Source organism: Solanum lycopersicum, chromosome 1 (genome assembly GCF_036512215.1).
Source record: "Solanum lycopersicum chromosome 1, SLM_r2.1".
In the NCBI taxonomy this organism is placed as follows: domain Eukaryota; kingdom Viridiplantae; phylum Streptophyta; class Magnoliopsida; order Solanales; family Solanaceae; genus Solanum; species Solanum lycopersicum.
In genome coordinates this window covers 82,136,948-82,155,677 of record NC_090800.1, presented here as the reverse complement: position 1 = coordinate 82,155,677, position 18,730 = coordinate 82,136,948, and the positions used below count along the sequence as shown (strand labels likewise).

General features: G+C 33.7%; 2 protein-coding genes across 2 annotated transcripts; both read right to left on the bottom strand.

The window, feature by feature from the left end:
* Positions 1–692: 692 nt before the first annotated feature.
* On the bottom strand, positions 693–4,390 carry LOC101250738 (probable serine/threonine-protein kinase At1g01540). Its single transcript, XM_004229846.5, has 8 exons — positions 3,766–4,390; positions 2,761–3,074; positions 2,092–2,196; positions 1,882–2,004; positions 1,633–1,803; positions 1,385–1,514; positions 1,089–1,298; positions 693–999 (listed from the first exon to the last, which is right to left on the bottom strand). Exons 1-8 carry the CDS (start codon positions 4,048–4,050, stop codon positions 832–834), a joined length of 1,506 nt encoding a protein of 501 aa, XP_004229894.2. The 5' UTR covers positions 4,051–4,390; the 3' UTR covers positions 693–831.
* A 3,127-nt stretch (positions 4,391–7,517) lies between these two features.
* On the bottom strand, positions 7,518–17,665 carry LOC101247858 (CAAX prenyl protease 1 homolog). Its single transcript, XM_004229836.5, has 14 exons — positions 17,408–17,665; positions 16,301–16,448; positions 16,091–16,175; positions 15,911–16,006; positions 14,210–14,275; positions 14,003–14,101; positions 13,659–13,772; positions 13,453–13,563; positions 11,983–12,045; positions 11,173–11,265; positions 9,179–9,292; positions 8,444–8,515; positions 8,198–8,263; positions 7,518–8,018 (listed from the first exon to the last, which is right to left on the bottom strand). Exons 1-14 carry the CDS (start codon positions 17,436–17,438, stop codon positions 7,902–7,904), a joined length of 1,275 nt encoding a protein of 424 aa, XP_004229884.1. The 5' UTR covers positions 17,439–17,665; the 3' UTR covers positions 7,518–7,901.
* Between the last annotated feature and the right edge of the window lie 1,065 nt (positions 17,666–18,730).

Below are 18,730 nucleotides of genomic sequence, written 5' to 3'. Positions count from 1 at the left end.
AAATTTATTAATCAAAGCATAAATAAAAGCATCACATGAATGAATACTAACTTCCAACAGCAACAAGCAATCTTTCTGCAATTCATAAATGTCTCTTCCTCTAACACAAACCTGTTCCATTTATTACACTATTCTTACTCTTAACAAGCAACCAATCCCATAGGACAAAAAAAAAGCCTTAAATAACAATATAGTATTAGAAATCTGACATTTAGATTCCATTCCATAATGTCTTCTACTATATTTAACTCTCCATTATCCATCGAGTTTCAAAATCATATCTGCTTAGAGATTTCTCGATTATTAAAAAAAGAAGGCAAGATGTACAAGACATGAACTAAATAATTGTGACACCATGTTAGCACTAATGATTCCTAAGTGCCAGCTCTACACCACCAAATCACTTGTAGATGTCATTTTCAAAATACTGTGGGAATTGACATGTTCATTGCACTGAAATCAAGAAGAAACAAATGGCCCCTATATAGAACATGCCAAAACAACAGATCAAAGAAAATTAAAAAGAGTAACTAGAAGCCAATAATGGGTTCCTAAATGAGCAAAGTTAGCTGGCAAAGAGCCAGGGGCCACTAGTTGTAAAAGTACAATGAAGGAATCCTTATCCTTACAAAATATGAAAAACTGTAACATTGTGGCTGGCCAGAGTGGGTGAGTATGTGAACAACAAAGAATAATAGCAAGGGAGAAAAAAAGAATAGTATAGAAATCATTAAGGTTAGTGAAAAAGAATTACATGAAGAACAGAAAAGAATAGGATAAGCATTTAGATATATAAATATTGATATGATCATATGTTTTCATTTATAACTTTTATCTCCAACTAGATGGCAAATTATGGTTTCTACTACTATTTCCTTCACTAGTTTCTGGGGCTCCATCACCATATTGTTTTCTGGCTAACTTGGGACCAGCTTGGTTGTCTTGTTTGTAGTCACGGTGGGAATAAGACGATTCTCTTTCTCTACCAATACGACGTTCCTACAGATTGTACAAGTGACAGATAAACAATCAGGAAACTTACGAAATGACATTATCAGATAGCAAAAAGGAAAGGAAATGATACATACATCACGAACCAGCAGGTCATCCGCCTCTAGCATGTGGATAATGTGTCCCATTTTAGGCCTCTTTTGAGCATCAGGATCAACACACCGAAGAGCAACTAAAAGAGCACGCTTGAGTCCTTTTGAAGAAGGCATTTCAGGCAACTTAGGATCAACCACTTCCTCAGATTGTCGATTACCAACCATCATTTTTAACCACTCCACCAAATTAGTCTGCCATTAGTTTCCAAATCTTAGTTGTATGAAACATATATTACTCTGTGATGTTCATAGATTGATTAAGAAAAGAAAAAACTAACCTCGCCTTTTGGTCTACCATAATCAACTGGAGTTCTGCCAGTAATTATCTCCATGATAAGTATTCCAAAGCTATAAATGTCACTCTTCTCATTAAGCATGCCGGTACAAGCATATTCTGGTGCAACATAACTGGTAAAGAAATAATGAGTTAAGTAATAGCTTCACCTAACAACGAACATTAGATTGATCCTATAGAAGAAGCCCAATTCACAGACTGAAATTGATCTCAAAAGCAGAATTCACTGACCCAAATGTTCCCATTACACGAGTTGTCACATAGCTCCTCTCTGCATTGAGGAGTTTAGCAAGCCCAAAATCCGACAGCTTTGGATGCCATTGGCGATCGAGGAGTACGTTGCTGGATTTTACATCTCGATGAACCACTTTAGGTTCCAGACCCTCATGAAGATATGCTAAACTGCAGTATACATAGAGAACTAGCAGTCAAGCTACGTTTTAAAACCTTGATATGTACAAGAAGTTTCTGAGTACATACGCTTTTGCTGTGCCCACTATTATAGTCATTCTAATATCCCATGTTAAAGGACTGACATCCCCAACATCTCCGTGAAGCCATTGCTCCAAAGTTCCATTATCTACATACTCATAGACAAGCATTCTAAACAGCAGAAAGATACACTCAGTCTATCGACCCTTCAAAGCAAACTACAATTTAGAATTCAAATTATAGAGTTGAAATTGATACCTGTAAGCTCCTTCAACACAGTAGCCAAGCAGCCTCACGAGATTCTTGTGTCTTACACGCCCAATAGCTTCTACCTCCACTTTAAACTCCTTCTCTGCTTGACCCCTGAGATTATTGATCCCATTAACAACTTCCACAAAATTATTTATCCAGATAAGTACTCCTATCATGCGCTTAAGATTGGAAAGAAATGATAATGCAGTTGCCAAGTAAGATCAGAATCTTCAATTTTTAGTAGGAAGACAAAATTTCTCCAAACGCAAACAAAGGAATTAAGGAAGGTAGAAGCATTAAACAAACCTTACGTTTTATCTGTTTCTTCCTGATTTTAATATGTTAATTAAGATATCTACTTGGTTTTCAACTTGAAACAAAAAAAGAACACTTCACACCTACAGGAGGAGACTTAAAAGCAGAAGTTCAGAAGAACCAAGAAAGAATATGTACTTCCGTTCACAATGGTAGGAGGCGTGAGTGCACGTAAAGAAATCATACTTGATAACAGGAACAACTGCAGAATCTAAGCGCCATTAATTATCTCATGTAAGTTGAAGACATTATTTATATTTTTAGCAAAGCCCAAATGAGAAACAAGCAAATAAACAAAGAAAGTGACCAAACACTGAAAGATATCAATGTATAATAAAAATCAGCATCAATGGTTTTTACCTGTTATTCAAGAGATTTTTCACAGCTACTCTGGTGCCATCAGTCAATACACCTTGATACACAATTCCATACCCACCTTCTCCAATTACATTCTCATCAGACAAGCAATTAGTGGCAGCCTCGAGCTCTCTCAGCGTATACCACCTTCCCCACCCTAAATGTGATACTTCTGGCAATTGCCCACTATTCCCTAACGACCCCGTTTCAGCTCCACTAGTCGCCCTGCTCTCACCGCTTGATGCCCCAGGCATCTTGTCTGAAAACACCACTCTGTGCTCCACCTTCCCCATGTTGATCTGTATTTCTGGCACAGCCTGATATATAAAGGGTAACAACACCAATCAAGTTCCAATTTTTAAGGGAACTCGATATTTCTTATTGAAGATAATCTAACTTAAAAAAGTTTATATCTTTCTCCGATAAAATGCAAAATTCCCAATTCAAAAAATCTCAAAGTTGTCAAAGATTTTTTTTCTTTTAACATACAACAAAAATCCCAAATTCAAAAAAAGAAAACTGAACACATATCAATCTTCACAAAAAAAAACTAAATAACCTCGATGAAATAGTAATTAAATAAAAAAAGCACTGTATATAACTGAACTTTCAAAGTAAAAAAATTGTTATCATAAGAAAACAAAACTCAAATTTCCTAATGGAAAACAATCTAAGGAACCAAATCTTACATCTCTTTTCAATAAAGAACAAAATTCTCAGTTCACATAATCTTTGAGCTATCAAAGATAACATTATCTTCATCATAAAGCAAAAATCTCAATTCGAAAATTTTCGAAGTTATCAGATTAAATTTGTTTCTACATAAAGCAAAATACCCAATTCAGAAAAGCTCCAAACTATCAAAAGATGCCATTTTTTCTACTGAACATACAAATTTAACCATATATCAACACACACAAAAAAGAAACAGCTAAAAGACGAAAATCAGAGTATGTAACCGAAATTTTCAAAGTAAAAATAGGGACCACAACAAGAAGAAAAACACACCTGAAGGACAATGGGGCGGTGATCTTGGGCGGTGTCATGGTGGACAATCTCTTGGATTTCCTTGGAGACAACTGGGGTAAGCTCAGAATTGATAGGACGGTGGAGTTTGCCTTTTTGGGTGGTAGTGCGGCGGCGAGAAGCGGTGATACAGAGTGATAGAAGGAAGAGTATGAGAACAAATACAGCTCCAACAAAGATCCCAATCACCACCCACAATTTCAATCCAAATATCGAAGTGTTCTTCGATAACTCACTGTTCACAAACGCCGCATCGTACACAGACATCTTTTTCAGTAATCAAAATCACTTCAGTGCATCTGTATTTCCAATAACTTCAGTTATATTACTACGTATTACTATTTTATGAGTAAAACTAACAAAATGGAATACTGAATGAGTACGGTTTCGTTTCCCGGCGATATTCTGGTCGGATTCTTGATTTTAATGGTGGGGCAATGGGTTTATCGGCAGAATAGTGTAAACTTTGAAATGGGGTTTTTCCGGTGGAATTCTTGATTTTCCGGTGACTATAGACAGAGAGAAGTGGGCAGAGAGAGAGAGAGAGAGAGTACGGGCGAGAATCTCCCCTTTTCTCTTTTTTTTCTCTGCCAGGCTAGCAACTTGTAATATTGTCTGTTGTTTCTTATTATTATATTAACCCCCATAAGTTTAAGAAACTTCGAATTAAGTATCTTACTTTTTTTAAAAATGTCATTTCCCCCCCCCCCTTCAAGGAAAAAAAAACAAATATTAGCAACGTAAAGAATGATCGACATAGGTTGTGGTGTAATAGTGAAACTATTTCATCCTTAATTAAAAGTCTTGAATTTGAGTTTTGAGTTTGGAGTTGGGAGTAGCGTCACTCCCGAATTAGCCATGCAGCTTGCAGTGCGCGATCTATTATTTAATCAAAACTCTAATAATAAAAATTGTAATATAAAAATTATTTATCGTTAGATGTTTGATTATTTGTATTACATTAATTAATTTTGAAGATATTACGAGTGTTTTAAATTATTTTAATTAGTTTAATTCACGTATTAATACTAGTTTTTGTATTCGTATTTCATATTCGATCTCGCACAAAGGAGCAACTAAATATTTGTGTATAAACGATATTAAATATATAACTATAGTTTTTAGCCAACAAATAGTATTTGAATTATATATAATGACTAATTCTTCATAACCATGCAGGCCTTTAATTGTTATTGGATAATGATGAACATTTCAAGCAATTGACATTAATTATATATATTGGAAGGGTAAAAATATTTTTGAATAGAAAAAAATCATCATAAATAAGATGTAAATTTTTTTATTGTTTAATCTTTATCTTATTTAAAATATAAATTTTGAAAATAATTAAAATATTTAGATACAAACATGTTCATAGATTTAATTCCAAATCAGAACTCTATCTCAACCTCAACTTTTGAGTTTAAATGAAATACTTATTTAAACTTAAATAATAAATAAATATAAATAAACTACTACTAAATGTGAGTTCAAAAGGAAAAAAATATTAGAAGGGTCCAAATACAATATCTAAAAGTTTAGGGGTCTATAATTGCTGACACAAAATAAAGACAGCCCATGATGAGAAAAAGTCTTGATAATTGGAAAATGACATGTGTGTCCCAATTTGGAATTCTTTGAATTATGTGCTATATCACTTACTTCAGTTTAAGTTACTACGTTTTCGAATTTGAGTTTTAAATATATATTTTTTAATAGAAAAATGAATTATATATTGCGTAAATTTAGATTAATTAGATTTTAATTAACTAGTTTGAATTCAAGTAACAATAGTCGTTAGGTTTGAAATTTGACTTTTTGAGTAATGAAATAATTTTAATAGAAAATGTTTTCTTAAATGAGTCGTGTTCGGGATAAATCTAGATTAGTTAAATTTTAATGCGAGCATGAAAGAAAGAATAAAAAAGGCTATATACGTTGAAAAACAAAATTTCTTAAATAAGTCATAAACTGCGTGAATCTAGACTATAAAATTTCAATGCAAATAGAAAAGAGAAATAAAGAAGTTATATGCATTAAAAAATATATTTTATTAAATGAATAGTTTTTTTTTTGGATATATTAACTGATAACTAGAAGAAAATAACATTAATTTATTTGATTTAATATGCTAAATTATGATTGTTTAAAACTATATTTTATATTAATATAATGAATTGTTATAACTTTAAAATATCTCAATTTATTATTACAAAACCTACTGCCTGGTTCCCACTTCCTAAATCCTAACGGTTGGATACAAGTAGGGAGTAGGATTTTGACATCAAACACCTCAAATAATTTACTTCCTCCGTTCATTCGTTCATTTTTATTTGTTCATCATTTTTATTTGTTTATAAATGATTTTATGTATTTATTAAGGAATAATAAATAAAATATACATATTTTGCTATGATATTCATATATTGGTATACAATAATTAAAAAATTGAGAAATGAATAATTAATATTAAGTATAAAATAGAAAAATAAAATTATTATTTTCTTAATATGCTAAAACCTAGTTCGGATGGTTGTTACCTGTTCTATTATACTGTATTGTTAATTTAAATACAATATTTATTTTGATTGTTACTTAAGTTCTGTTATATCATATCGTTTAAATTCATCTTTAGGTAACAACGAAAAGATTTGTTTTATGTAACGACTGATAAGGTGTGATCGCGTCATTACCTTGATATTTTATTCTCATTTTGTCTTTATTTATTGTTTACTAATCATATTTCATCTTTTATCCTACCTTTTCAAAATAGCTCTAGCTCGTACCTTACTTTTCTTGTAGGTTTATTATTCAAATCATAGATGTATAACATTATGTAACGACGGAAAATAATATAATTTATCCAAATATTATATTCTTTAATCCAATCCAATACAATAAAATATATTATGAAACAATACATAATAACTATCCAAACAAAGTCTAAAGTGAACAAATAAAAGTAGAATTTACTTTTAATATAATGGACAAATGAAATTGAACAGACAGAGTTAAAAAAAGCATTTAAAACAACAACTAGGTAACGGCAAAAAATAATATAATATATCTAAACATTATATTCTTAAATCCAATCCAATACTATACAATATATTATAAAACAATACATAATAAACATTCAAACAAAGTGTAAAGTGGATACATAAAAACTATTGTTAGTATAATGGACAAGTGAAATCGACTGAACAAAAGGAAAAAGAGAAATCATTTAAAACAACAACTAGGTACTTTATAATTAACATTTTGACAACCCCACCTCTTAGTTGAGGATCATTAAAGTAATTTATCATTTAGATGTGTCCAAATGGTTGTCAACTTAAACCACTTGATTGATGTTGAATTAGGGAAACTTATTTATATATGGTTAAACTATCATTAGCTTTTGGTTGTGAATGTGCTATCTTTAGAATTTTTTTCTCCAAAGAAATAATTGACCTTTATGATGATACTTTACCCTTTTGTTGGAATCCTATTGGTTTATTATAAAGCTACATGATTGTATGTATACCACTCTCATTCTTCCTCCTTAAGTATCCAACTTTAGTAAAGACAAGAGAATGATACGTGCAGATGTAACTTTTGCACTTAAAATAAGGTTTTAATGCCTAGTTACCAAAAAAAGTTGATTAAATTATAGCTTATTGTAGTCATGTACCAACATCAATGGACATGTAATGAGCTCCTTTCCATCAGAATGAATAACTAGTTTACCAACATGATCGAAATGTACATTTTATTGAAAACAATTGCGACCACAATTAATCCAATAATGTATGTTAATCCTAGGTTCATTAGCTTGTTTTCCAAACTGTGAAAAGTTTCGAATGTGTGAGAAGCTAGGACATCACCATCAATACTCGAAAATATCGAACCCTTTAGAAGAGTTACCAAAAGTATGGTTAGGGGTAAATTTTCGACCTAGACAAAGTTTTCCACTAATGTAAACCACATGGATGACAAAACCACGATCCTTACAACCCCTCAAACACCCTTCTAAAGCCCTATGTTGTGAATATAACATGACAATATCAGCATACATGACGTTGCAAGTATAATATCTATGCTTGCAGAACGAGAACGGTGAAACTCCCATGAATGTGTCACTCCGTCTTCTTATCAGATTCATCAATGGCAGCCAATCTTTCAACGAGGGGAGGGTGAGAATAATGATAGGCTGAATACCAAGGATCTGTATTCATAGATGACAAGTTCTCTTCCTGCAAGACATCAGACAAGATTATACATATCTAGTACCATGCAAATTACTTCAAAGTAAAGGACAACATGCACAATCCAATAATCTCTGGTTTTATATAATATTAAGTGAAAATGATAGATGAAAACTGTTCCTAAATATTAAAGCTGAGATGTTCCAGAAAAAGTAGAGAAAGTTAACCTGCAGTTTCACAAGACCAGCTCGAAGAGGTGCAGCATAACCCAGTTTCTTCGCAAATGCATCAGCCTTGAGAAAGAAAAAACATCAAGTTCAAGTTAAAGCTTTTAGGGGGTAAACAATGTCTTCACATTACAGTTCAAGTAAAGCTTTTCGGGGTAAACAATGGCTTCACATTAGCTCAAGCAAAAGCTTTTTGGGGGTAAACAATGATTCAAAATAGAAGATAAGCGCTAAACCGAGATTTACCTGGAACTCAAAGGCACGGCTTACAAGGTTAAGGCCAAAGCTCACAAGGTGCTGAAGAGGTATCACAGTATGCTGCAACAATAACCATTATATTGAACAAATTAGAAAAAAAGTCATTGATTTTTAATTGAAAAACATTAATCCCAGTATTCTTTGCAGTATTTCAAACAATATAATAGTGAAGACCAACCTGGTTGCATACACTAAATTATTGACTATCACAAAGAAGAAGAACCTTAAGGTACTAGTCACAATTTATGCCAGGATTTGACTTTAAAGTGAAAGAACATTTCAAAATGAAAATCTCGATTTAACTATTAATGACTTTAAGATATGACTACAAAATATGAACTGTTTTATAATATAAGTAAATCAAGAGGTTTCCAAAAAATGAATATAAGTTGTATTGAGAAAAGAAAATGCAAGTCCCATTGATTACACGATAAGTTAAAAAATTTCCCTCTTCAGAAACATGAATCATTATTTTGATCTGAGCTAGAAAATGAAAAATGGAGATTCACAGTTCAGACAACGGAAGCAAAAAAAGGGTCATTTCTTTCTAAGTTTTGAAGGCGTGTTGAAAATCTCAAGTAATCCTACATAGAAATTTCCTCCTAAACTGGTAATTATGACCTAAAAGATGCCACTTGAAAGGGATTTCAATATTTCAGACTTCAGTTATCATAGTTAAACCTTCCTAATCGCCACACCTCCTGACCAGATGTCCAGTGTTACCTGAAATATGATGAGTCCAATGAGAACTGGTTGTGTATCAAAGCCAAAACTCTGAAACAAATCCTTTGAATTCCTAACAAGAGTGTACCCTCCAAACTGCAAGAACGTGAGAATCTGCAGGGATATACTTCTGTCAGAAAAGGATGAACATGAATCTAAAGTTAAGTTAGACTAAAAGGACAACAATTATATATGTACATATATGTACATATGTATGCACCACATGGTTAAGTACATATATATGCGCGAGCATTCCAATCAGGTAAAGGAGAAGCAAGATAATATCTCAACATCAGACGTCATTCAACAAGAGTCAGAAAGTCATGCACCTGAAACTAAGCAATGTAAGCCTGTCCAGTTGAATGCTAGTGAGGATAATCAATTAGTTTCACCAGCATTTTATTTCCAAAAGATTTACAATAGTGAAGTCCATAAACAATAACTTGCAACATCATCTTACAACTTGATTCCACCAACAAATCCCAGTCAACCATCAATAGTTCAAAAACAGGGGCAATCATCAACGCATAAACTGAAACCAAAACCTTTTACCAGAATATGATAAACCTAATGTTAATAGTCCTGAAAGTACACTGCAATGGCAGATTCCCAAATATCGAGGTCACTTTTCTCCACGTACAAGTGGCTGCCCAACCGAGTCTAGCACTAAAAAGATCAGACTTCAAATTGTTTGGCAGTTGGAAAATACTTGGCTCTATAGAACAAATGCTCAAGTGATCCCGATCCGAAATTGAGAATCAAGAAAGACTTGTTGACAGTGACAACCCTAAACAATACAGATGACAGTGAGGATTCAAATCAAATTTGTTTTACTGAGGCCCTCTTCAGCACTGCATTCAAGCTGCTATTAAAAATCTCATATCTTCAACCAAATCGCCAGTCAGAAAGGGAACCAATGGAACTCAGAAAAAAATATAGTGCTTCGAGAATAAAATTATTCACCATATGCATGCTATGAGAGTTATTATTCAGCATATGCATTTCAAAACTTTGATGATGAGAAAGCCGATTAAGGAGAGGGCTGCCATGGTTCAAGTATCATTATTCGGCAGATGCATTTAGCATCATATGATTGGAAACTGATCAAGGATTATGATGGGAGTAACTTGATCAAGGAAATATACTGTGCAAAGAAACTAGTACGGCTTCTTTCAAGTAGATATCTTGTATTAGGAGCACAGAGGAAGCAAGAAATTTTGACTCCGAAAGTCAGAGAAGACTCTAAAAACTGACAAAATAAGCAAGAGGAGGAAAGGAAAACCCCAAAACACGGAACTGGGTTGGATCCACCTAGAAAGTTGCATACCAATAGTTCAATCAAACTACATTATAGACCCAGATTAATTAAGTTAGCTATATGAATCAAGGTACTCATTCTACTATATCAGGTCCTTTATACTAACAAATTATTTTCAACCTCTCACAGTTATATCCACAAGACATTATTCCTAACCCAGCAATGAAAATCTTTGTCGGCCAAGTATAAGTGTAACCATAGATGAGATTTTATCTAGATTGATTATGTGCAATTGTAGGTCTTTTCTTACAACTTCCCTTCATGTGATTTTACATCTACCTGACTAATTGCTCCTTTTAGCACCTTCAAAAATTACATAATCACTCCTACAAACGGCTTCATACAGGTTTACCTAGGACATGACTAAACTATCTAACCCAATCATTCCTCATTTATGATATGTGTGCTAGTATTAGTATTCTCTGTCAAAAGTGGTCCAAAGGCCGGGTCACGGACAGATTTCTCGGTTATTAAGAAAAAGGAGAATAAAATCAATAAAGAGTAAGACCTAGCAGGCGGGTGGTCGGGGGTTCTGCTATTGACTAGAGTGACCTCAGTAAATTTCTTGGCCAGCTAGAGATGGAAGTCCCTCCTGCAGCCTACCCACCCTAAAGAACTGCTAACAGACTGAAATATGAATAACTGAAAGCATGGCTTCAGGAATCAATTGGCCTACCTGAACAGCAATAAAGGAGTACATTGTGTGATTAAGTTTCCAGTGACCAAGCTCGTGTGCAATAACAGCAACGATTTCCTCATCATTCTTGCACTACAGAGCATAAATAAGTGAAATTAAAGGACACCAAAAATACAAACTAAAAGGGATTAAAGAGAATCATTTTTTAAAAGCAAGAAAAATAATAAAAGGAGAAGAAAGAAATAATGGGGAGAAAAAGAGTGTGTTGACCAAAATTCTCGACATCTATCATACTATATGTATCTTCATGAGTCTAGCTACAAGGATACCACATATAAGGAGTGACTATCATATGACATGTGCAGTAATTGGCAAAGACATCATTCTAACATCCAATCAGTTCAAAGAAATAGATATCATTTTTAATTGGTTAGAAATGTAAATGAAGAGTCCCAACAAATAATGACACTGGACCTGTATACATTCATTCCTCAAGATATAACTCCAACTTAAGCTGGTGTACACAACTCTCAAATACGGTAAATTAGCATATCACCTTGAGGACTCTCAATACTAAAGCAGTGAAATAGCAGAAAGTGTTTTCAATGAACAACCATTAGCATACAAGTCCGCCCGAAATGCGACGTAAAATTGGTTTTGGTAAAATGATCACAGTAACATATTTTACCATCTTCAATTTTTCTCAGAATCAAAGACACTCCTTACCATCTTAGAACAACCTTTTACCAACAAAACCATTTCAAGACGTTGATTAAATGTTCATAACTTCATCACTAATAGCAATGAGCAGAAGACCAGAAGAAAAACCAGGTTTTATAGACACCACACCTGCTGGATGAGTGTATCATAGAGGACAATGCGCTTGTTCTTGAAGAATCCGTACATGTATGCCTAGCAAATGGTTGCAGACACAAGATCAGTCCATGGATTAAGAGAAAAGATAATAGATAAATAGGTATACAAGAGATGAGACAAATAGGAAACTACAGGAAAACATCAGGACAATATTATACCCTCTGTGACAATCAATATTTCAAGTCACACGTGACATAACTCCAACAAATGAGTGGACAGATAGATTTACAATACCCATTTTCATATCCCTTTTGCCCCCAGAAACTACAATATCCCAAAAACTAATATGATAAAAAAGCTCAGCTTTCTACATGAAGTAAGAATAAGTTGATCACTACAAGCTGGAACCTGAAGCCGTAAATGCTGTTTTGTATCTATAAAGCCCAGGAAGTGTAGGCACACTTCTACATACACCTGTGTGAGAATCCTAGCCAACGACACATCTAATAATATAATGTGGTTAATGTAGATGGGATGAGGACTAGAGAACTATCGTATATGATTATTGTACGCATTTAACTTGAAAATGAAATCAAAGTGAGCATCAGAAAACTATATTGAACTCCAACAACAAATGTGAAAGCGTAAGCAAGATAACTTCAGAAGGCAGCAGAGGGGAAAAATTCTTTGTGTATTTTTTGAAACTGATAAAAGAATCTTTGTACGTATTTTTTATCCCAAAAAGCACAAGATGGGTTTGCAACTAATTTGTACAATAGTCTATCAATAGTTCCTCTGTAGGACGTGGTTGTATCATCTCATTACCATTCACCACATACAAATGCAAGAGAATAAGAACTTGTTCAACCATTGTTTATCATTGCAAGTGCACTAGCTGTGTGAAATTGAACATTCTTTTCTAGCTGAAAGATAACTAACTATCAAAGAAACGAAATTCAAAACAGAAAATAAGAGAGAAATCTATAGACAGAATCGAGTTAGCTCCTGTACATCTTAGCTGTTTATCATATTCGAATTGTTCAAAATGGAAGTGGAATACCTTTACTAAACCTTTTACAAACCATAGAGAAAACAGAACACACACCCTCATCTCCAAAATATATGACAAAATAGGAAGGTACAAAAGAAAGATATAGCTAATAAGAGATGTTTATTGCAAACCTGCTTTAGTTAAAGTTAAGATATTGAAGCAAAAGATCTTAGAGGAGAAACCCTAACACAACCATCTAAACTCTGATTGTCTGTGCCGCAAAAGGCTATCACAGACTACCAAGAGGATTACAAGTCTTCAAACTGGAATCAGAACAAAATTGGCCCAATTTAACAACAAAAATTATCATCTAAGACTTTACTAGAACAGCTTGGATCTTGGACCACACAACCTATGAAACCTAGGCAGCATGAATTTGCAACAAGTAAAATTCAACCAGCATACATGTATAACTACTACGCATATATCACTATAATAAACAAAGTACTCACATTGCTATGGCTTGACCTTGTGGAGCCATCAACAACAAACAATTTCTTTAGGGGAAATTTGAGTGAGGATGCAAGATTCTCGATCTTCAATCTAAGCTCTCCCTGTGGAAGCTAGTCATCGGAAGAAAACCTAATCAGCACTTTGGAGCTGCGCGAAATATGTTTTCCTCTTCGTTAGGGGAAGAGAGAGTTGATGTACTACTTACCGGAGTGAACTTGTTGAAAAGTGGAGCAATTAGTACTGGGTAGATAGTCATCATAACAAGAGACAAAACCAGCATAAATCCCCATAAGTAAATTGCCAAGTAAGGACCTCCTTTCTGCAAATCAAGAATTGCTTTACACTGTTAGTGGAATGCACAATATGACCAGCCTCAAATGTACATGCAAGGAGCATCCCTAGACCCCAATCAAAAGTAAATGAGATGGAGATCCAAGAACAGATTGATGTCAAATGAGATGAATAAGTGAGGGCTACAGCACGTTAAAATCTTGAATTAACCATAACTGCAACAGAATGTATCCTTTAATACATAAAATGCGGCAGTACCTGTACTATAACAATAATGGCAGCCACAATGGGAGGACCAATCACAATAGATAAAGCAATTCCTTTTATCATATCCCTGAAGTATAACCACACTGTTTGCTGCATCACGAAAACAATTCAAATTCCAAAAGGACATGTTAAACCACCAAGAATTGACAAATGGAACTTTTTATGATGGAAAAAAGAATGATATTACTTCCATGATACCTTGTTGAACCCATGGCGGGCCTCGATAACAAAGGTTGAATACAACGAAAATGGCAGATCGGTGATCTGTACAAGTAATTGAAAATTAGCTTGATACCAGATTATAAAGATTAGGACAGACATAATGTTTTGAGTCAATCCAGAATACTTAAGACATCATTGGTCCAGGATATCACTATACTAAACAGTAAAAACCAAATACAGTAGTTGCAGTAAACAACATGTTTCTTGTAATACGTTTCTACCTGTTAATTGTATCATTTCAGAAGAGGAACCAATAGCAAGTTCACCACAATAAAGTAATCTCTAGGCAAATAGAAGTATTTCACAATTGTTTACAAACTGGGAACTAATAAAAAGATGTATTGATCTCTGATAAACCAAAAACGTAAAACTACAAATCAAAGTTGCAGGTCATTGCAGTACAAAGCATGAATAAGATGTCAGGTCAGACATTAAGCGAACCAGGACCAAAAGTACCAAGTTATAAAAATTCACCCTAGGAGTTCAGTAAACAGGTCGACACTTTTTTTGAAATTGGTAACTGTGTATTATATCTAAGAGACAAAACAAAACATAGGTATACTGCAAACATATTTGCATGTGAATTTTAAATTCAGGCCGACGCCTTTACTTAAGCATGATTCTTCGTAGAGAGCACCAGAATAAGAGATGACAAAGAAGATAATTAAATTAGAACTGGAGCTATCTTTAATCCAACAAAAAAGAAAAAGGAAGACCAGGACTGTACATATCGTTTACAGTTTCAGCCAATGTGAACCAAACTACATTACTTGAGCTCAAAGAACGCTATACAGAGAACTCATTAGGATATATAGGAAGCCTTTATGCATGAAAGCTTCAGCAACAATTATTCATCAGATACTTAAACAGGGATTTGCCTTTTCTATTGATTCCTGCGATTTGGATCAAAAACAATTTCTGAATGAGGCCACAGATAAATCGAAAAAGAAATCGTTTTTTATTTTACCTCCTAATTTTTATGAAAAGAATGAATCTTTTTCTCAAATGATCAGAAAAAAATGAGTTCGGATCTCCTGCGTGAATGATTAGGAAGATCCAAAACCAAAATTAGTGGTTTTTAGGTTGCTCTCTGTTCATACAATGCTGACAGCTCTGGTTGTTGGTTGGGTCGGTTCATATGTCGTTATAGCATACTATCTTACAAAACAAGAAACAGACAAGTTTCCTGACAAGAACTAACGCAAAACCCCTCAAATAAGCAAACAAGGAGTTATTACATAATCAAACGCAGATCAAAAATCATCAACCTTAACCTTGTCAGCTAGCATTCATGTTACAATGGATAACGTCATCCGTGAGGCATAATTTCATTTACATTTCACAGTTCAAAATTTTTATGCAAGCTCGGCTCACAAGGACAAGCAGTTGACAACTAAATTAAGTAGAAACACTATAGTTCCAAGTTCCGAGACTAGAAACTATGAGCGATTTGGTCAAATTCATAAAATGGTAACTACTCTAGTCTGGAATTACACAGACAACAAAGTACCCGAAGCATTACGGAAAGTTAGAACTTCTGTAACTCAAAGGGGAGTGAATCTGAGGATTTGTGCATTAAATATAGATTTTAACATAACGCTACACTATTTTAATGACAAAAAACTCCAAGAATGTCAACCATTATGAACAAGAATCCAAAAAGATATCCATATGCACCTGTGACCAAACCATAACTCCTGCTAAAAATGAGAGTGTGTGAAATATTTCATTCTCTGCATTGAGACCAAGGAATACCAGAAACTCTCCTGATCTCTGCCAGAAAATAAAACACAAAGTCAATTGAATTTCCAGAGTGGCAAGAGAGAACATTCTAAAGATAAAACATGAACCATTCACCTTCCAAAACCAGGGCAATATCCGGAAGTACAAGATGGAAGAGTCCATAATTATGGTAACAAACTCGTGGATAAAATGGAAGTAACTGAAACAAAATAAAGACCAAAAAGTTAAAACGGAAACCAAACCAAATAGAACAAGAGCAGATAAGAGTAAGATTGTGTCCCGTGAACAAAAGAAAACAAGTGAAAAAACAAGTAGGAGAGCAACCTTTTGTCTAGACTATAAGCACGGGACTTCTCAAATTTTTCCTGGCTGATAACTCCCACCAAAGGTTTGGGAAGTGTTGGCAATTTATGAGCAGCATGCTGCCGTACATCAAGGTATGACTCAAATATATACATTAATATCATGAAACCTGTAAGATTCAAGAGAAAATTTAAAGCCAAAAGCACAATAAAAAGGGAGATTTATACTACAGTATGTAAAGAAGGCACTAAAAAAATCGAGTCAAGTCCAAGATAAAGTCTGGAGCAAACAGCCAATTAACAACCAAGTGATACAAAAAACTAACGATTTACAGGGGTGAAACATTAGATGACACAACACATCTCATAAACTGAACAGAACCAAGCCGGACCTTAATAAATTAAATTCTAATTTAGTTTCTCAGCAAACACTTAACAGAATACTAAATCAGTCATCGACATATTCACCAAAACTCTAATGCAATCTAATATATTGGCGTTGGCTACGTTTAATAACTTTGGTGTTTTCATAAAAGTTTTTCAACAACAACAATGCCCCATTGCCAAAATCGAAACAAGTTGGGCCGACTATATGAATCTTCAATGACCATGTTTCACCATTTAAATTGATCATATGTCAACATTAAACAAACAAAAATAAGTACAAGAAAACAAAATAAGAAGTGCAAACAATAAATTACAAGAACAAGAAAATAAAACAAAAATTACAAAATAGAGGATGCCAAGACTCCTAAAAAGATATGGTCCTGTCCATACTGTCTTCAAGATTATTCAAGAAAACCAAGAACTTAAATGCCTATTTCTTTCTTAGAAAAGGAACACATTCAAACGAGACCCTACGAAAACTTAATCAAGAACCCCAAGACTTTGAACTTCCAGACCAAGAAAAAATCAACGGACGTAACGTGCATAAAACATGTCAAGACTTTCACAGGTTCCGATTAAGTTAAAGATATCCAAAAAGAAGTTTGTGTTTCTTTCTTTCTAAAACAAACAACAGAAAAAACCCCGAGTACTTTAATTCAAGATTTGGAGATTCAATCCACAAATGTTTGATCAAGAACCTAAAACATTTGACCTTAAAAAATAGAAAATAATGAAGCCGTACCAACAACTGCTTCCAAGTACGGAAATGCCATGGCGAACTCACTGTGAAGAGAGAGAGAGAGAAGGGTACAGTGATGCAGAAGCGTTTCGTTTGGGTGATTTATGAAGAATAGTTTAACGGGTCGGTTGGGTCGGTCGGGTCGGGAGATTTATGGGTCACTGTGTGTTTGGAAAATGAAAGAAGAGGAGTTGTTTGTTAGATAAATAATGGTTTGTTCGCTTATAAAGGCTTAAATTTAATTATTCAGATCTTAAATACATTTAATTAATCGTTTTTTAAGGGTCTAAATAATTTGTTCTGATCTTATCATGGAGGAGTTGTTCGTTAGATGAATAATAAATAAGCTATATATAACCTACATAATTTTCTCCTTCGATAATTTCACTTTTCAAGAGTTATATTATTTTATTTGATCAGTTGTCTCGAGTAAAAGAAGCAAAGCTTCTATGGAATTCAATTATGCTACTAAAGCATAGAATGATCCTATGGATTGCTTCCCAAAATAGAATACTTACCAAAGGAAAGAATGACTAGATTGAATAGTTCAGTTGATTACCTTACATGCTGCTTGTGTGAGGAAAATGAAATAGAGAATCAGAATCATTTGTTTGCTACATATGGCTGGATATTAAAAATAATGGTCGCTCTCCCTACACGGTCAGATCTGTACTTGCAACAGAGGAGAGTAATACAAAATCTACAATGGTTCTAAAGAAGAAAATGGAAGAGGTTCCAAAAGGAAATAGTTGTAGCAATTTATGGTACTATGATTTATCACACTTGGCGAGTAAGGAACATGAAGATTTTCAAGAACATACATATAAATACGAGTTTTGTTATAGCACAGATTCAAAGGGAGATTTGGGAGAGGATATATATGTTACACTGCTCTAAAAGAGCTCATAGATGCACTAACTTAACGTCTAGAATTTGTAACTAGATTGTTGGTATGGCTTCTCTGATTTTTTGCTTGAGGTCTAGATACTTGCTGCAACCATCCTAAGAAGGGGATGGTGATACTGAATGCTCTTTAATTCTGTGAATGGTTCTTGTTGTTGCAATGATAATATTTCACATTTATTATCAAAAAAATGTTTGTATAACTTATATGAAGTTTGATAGGTAGAAGAAATAACTTATATGTTCATGTGTAAATTTTATACAACATTTGACAAGTAATTAAGAAATTCACAAGAATGACATATGTATAAATTATGAGAGATTTTATGTATTATTTTATGAAGTGATTTGTTGCTCGTGTATTAGTTATTAAGAACCGTTGGGTAACTGGTATTTACAGGATACTACTTATTCATGCAAAAA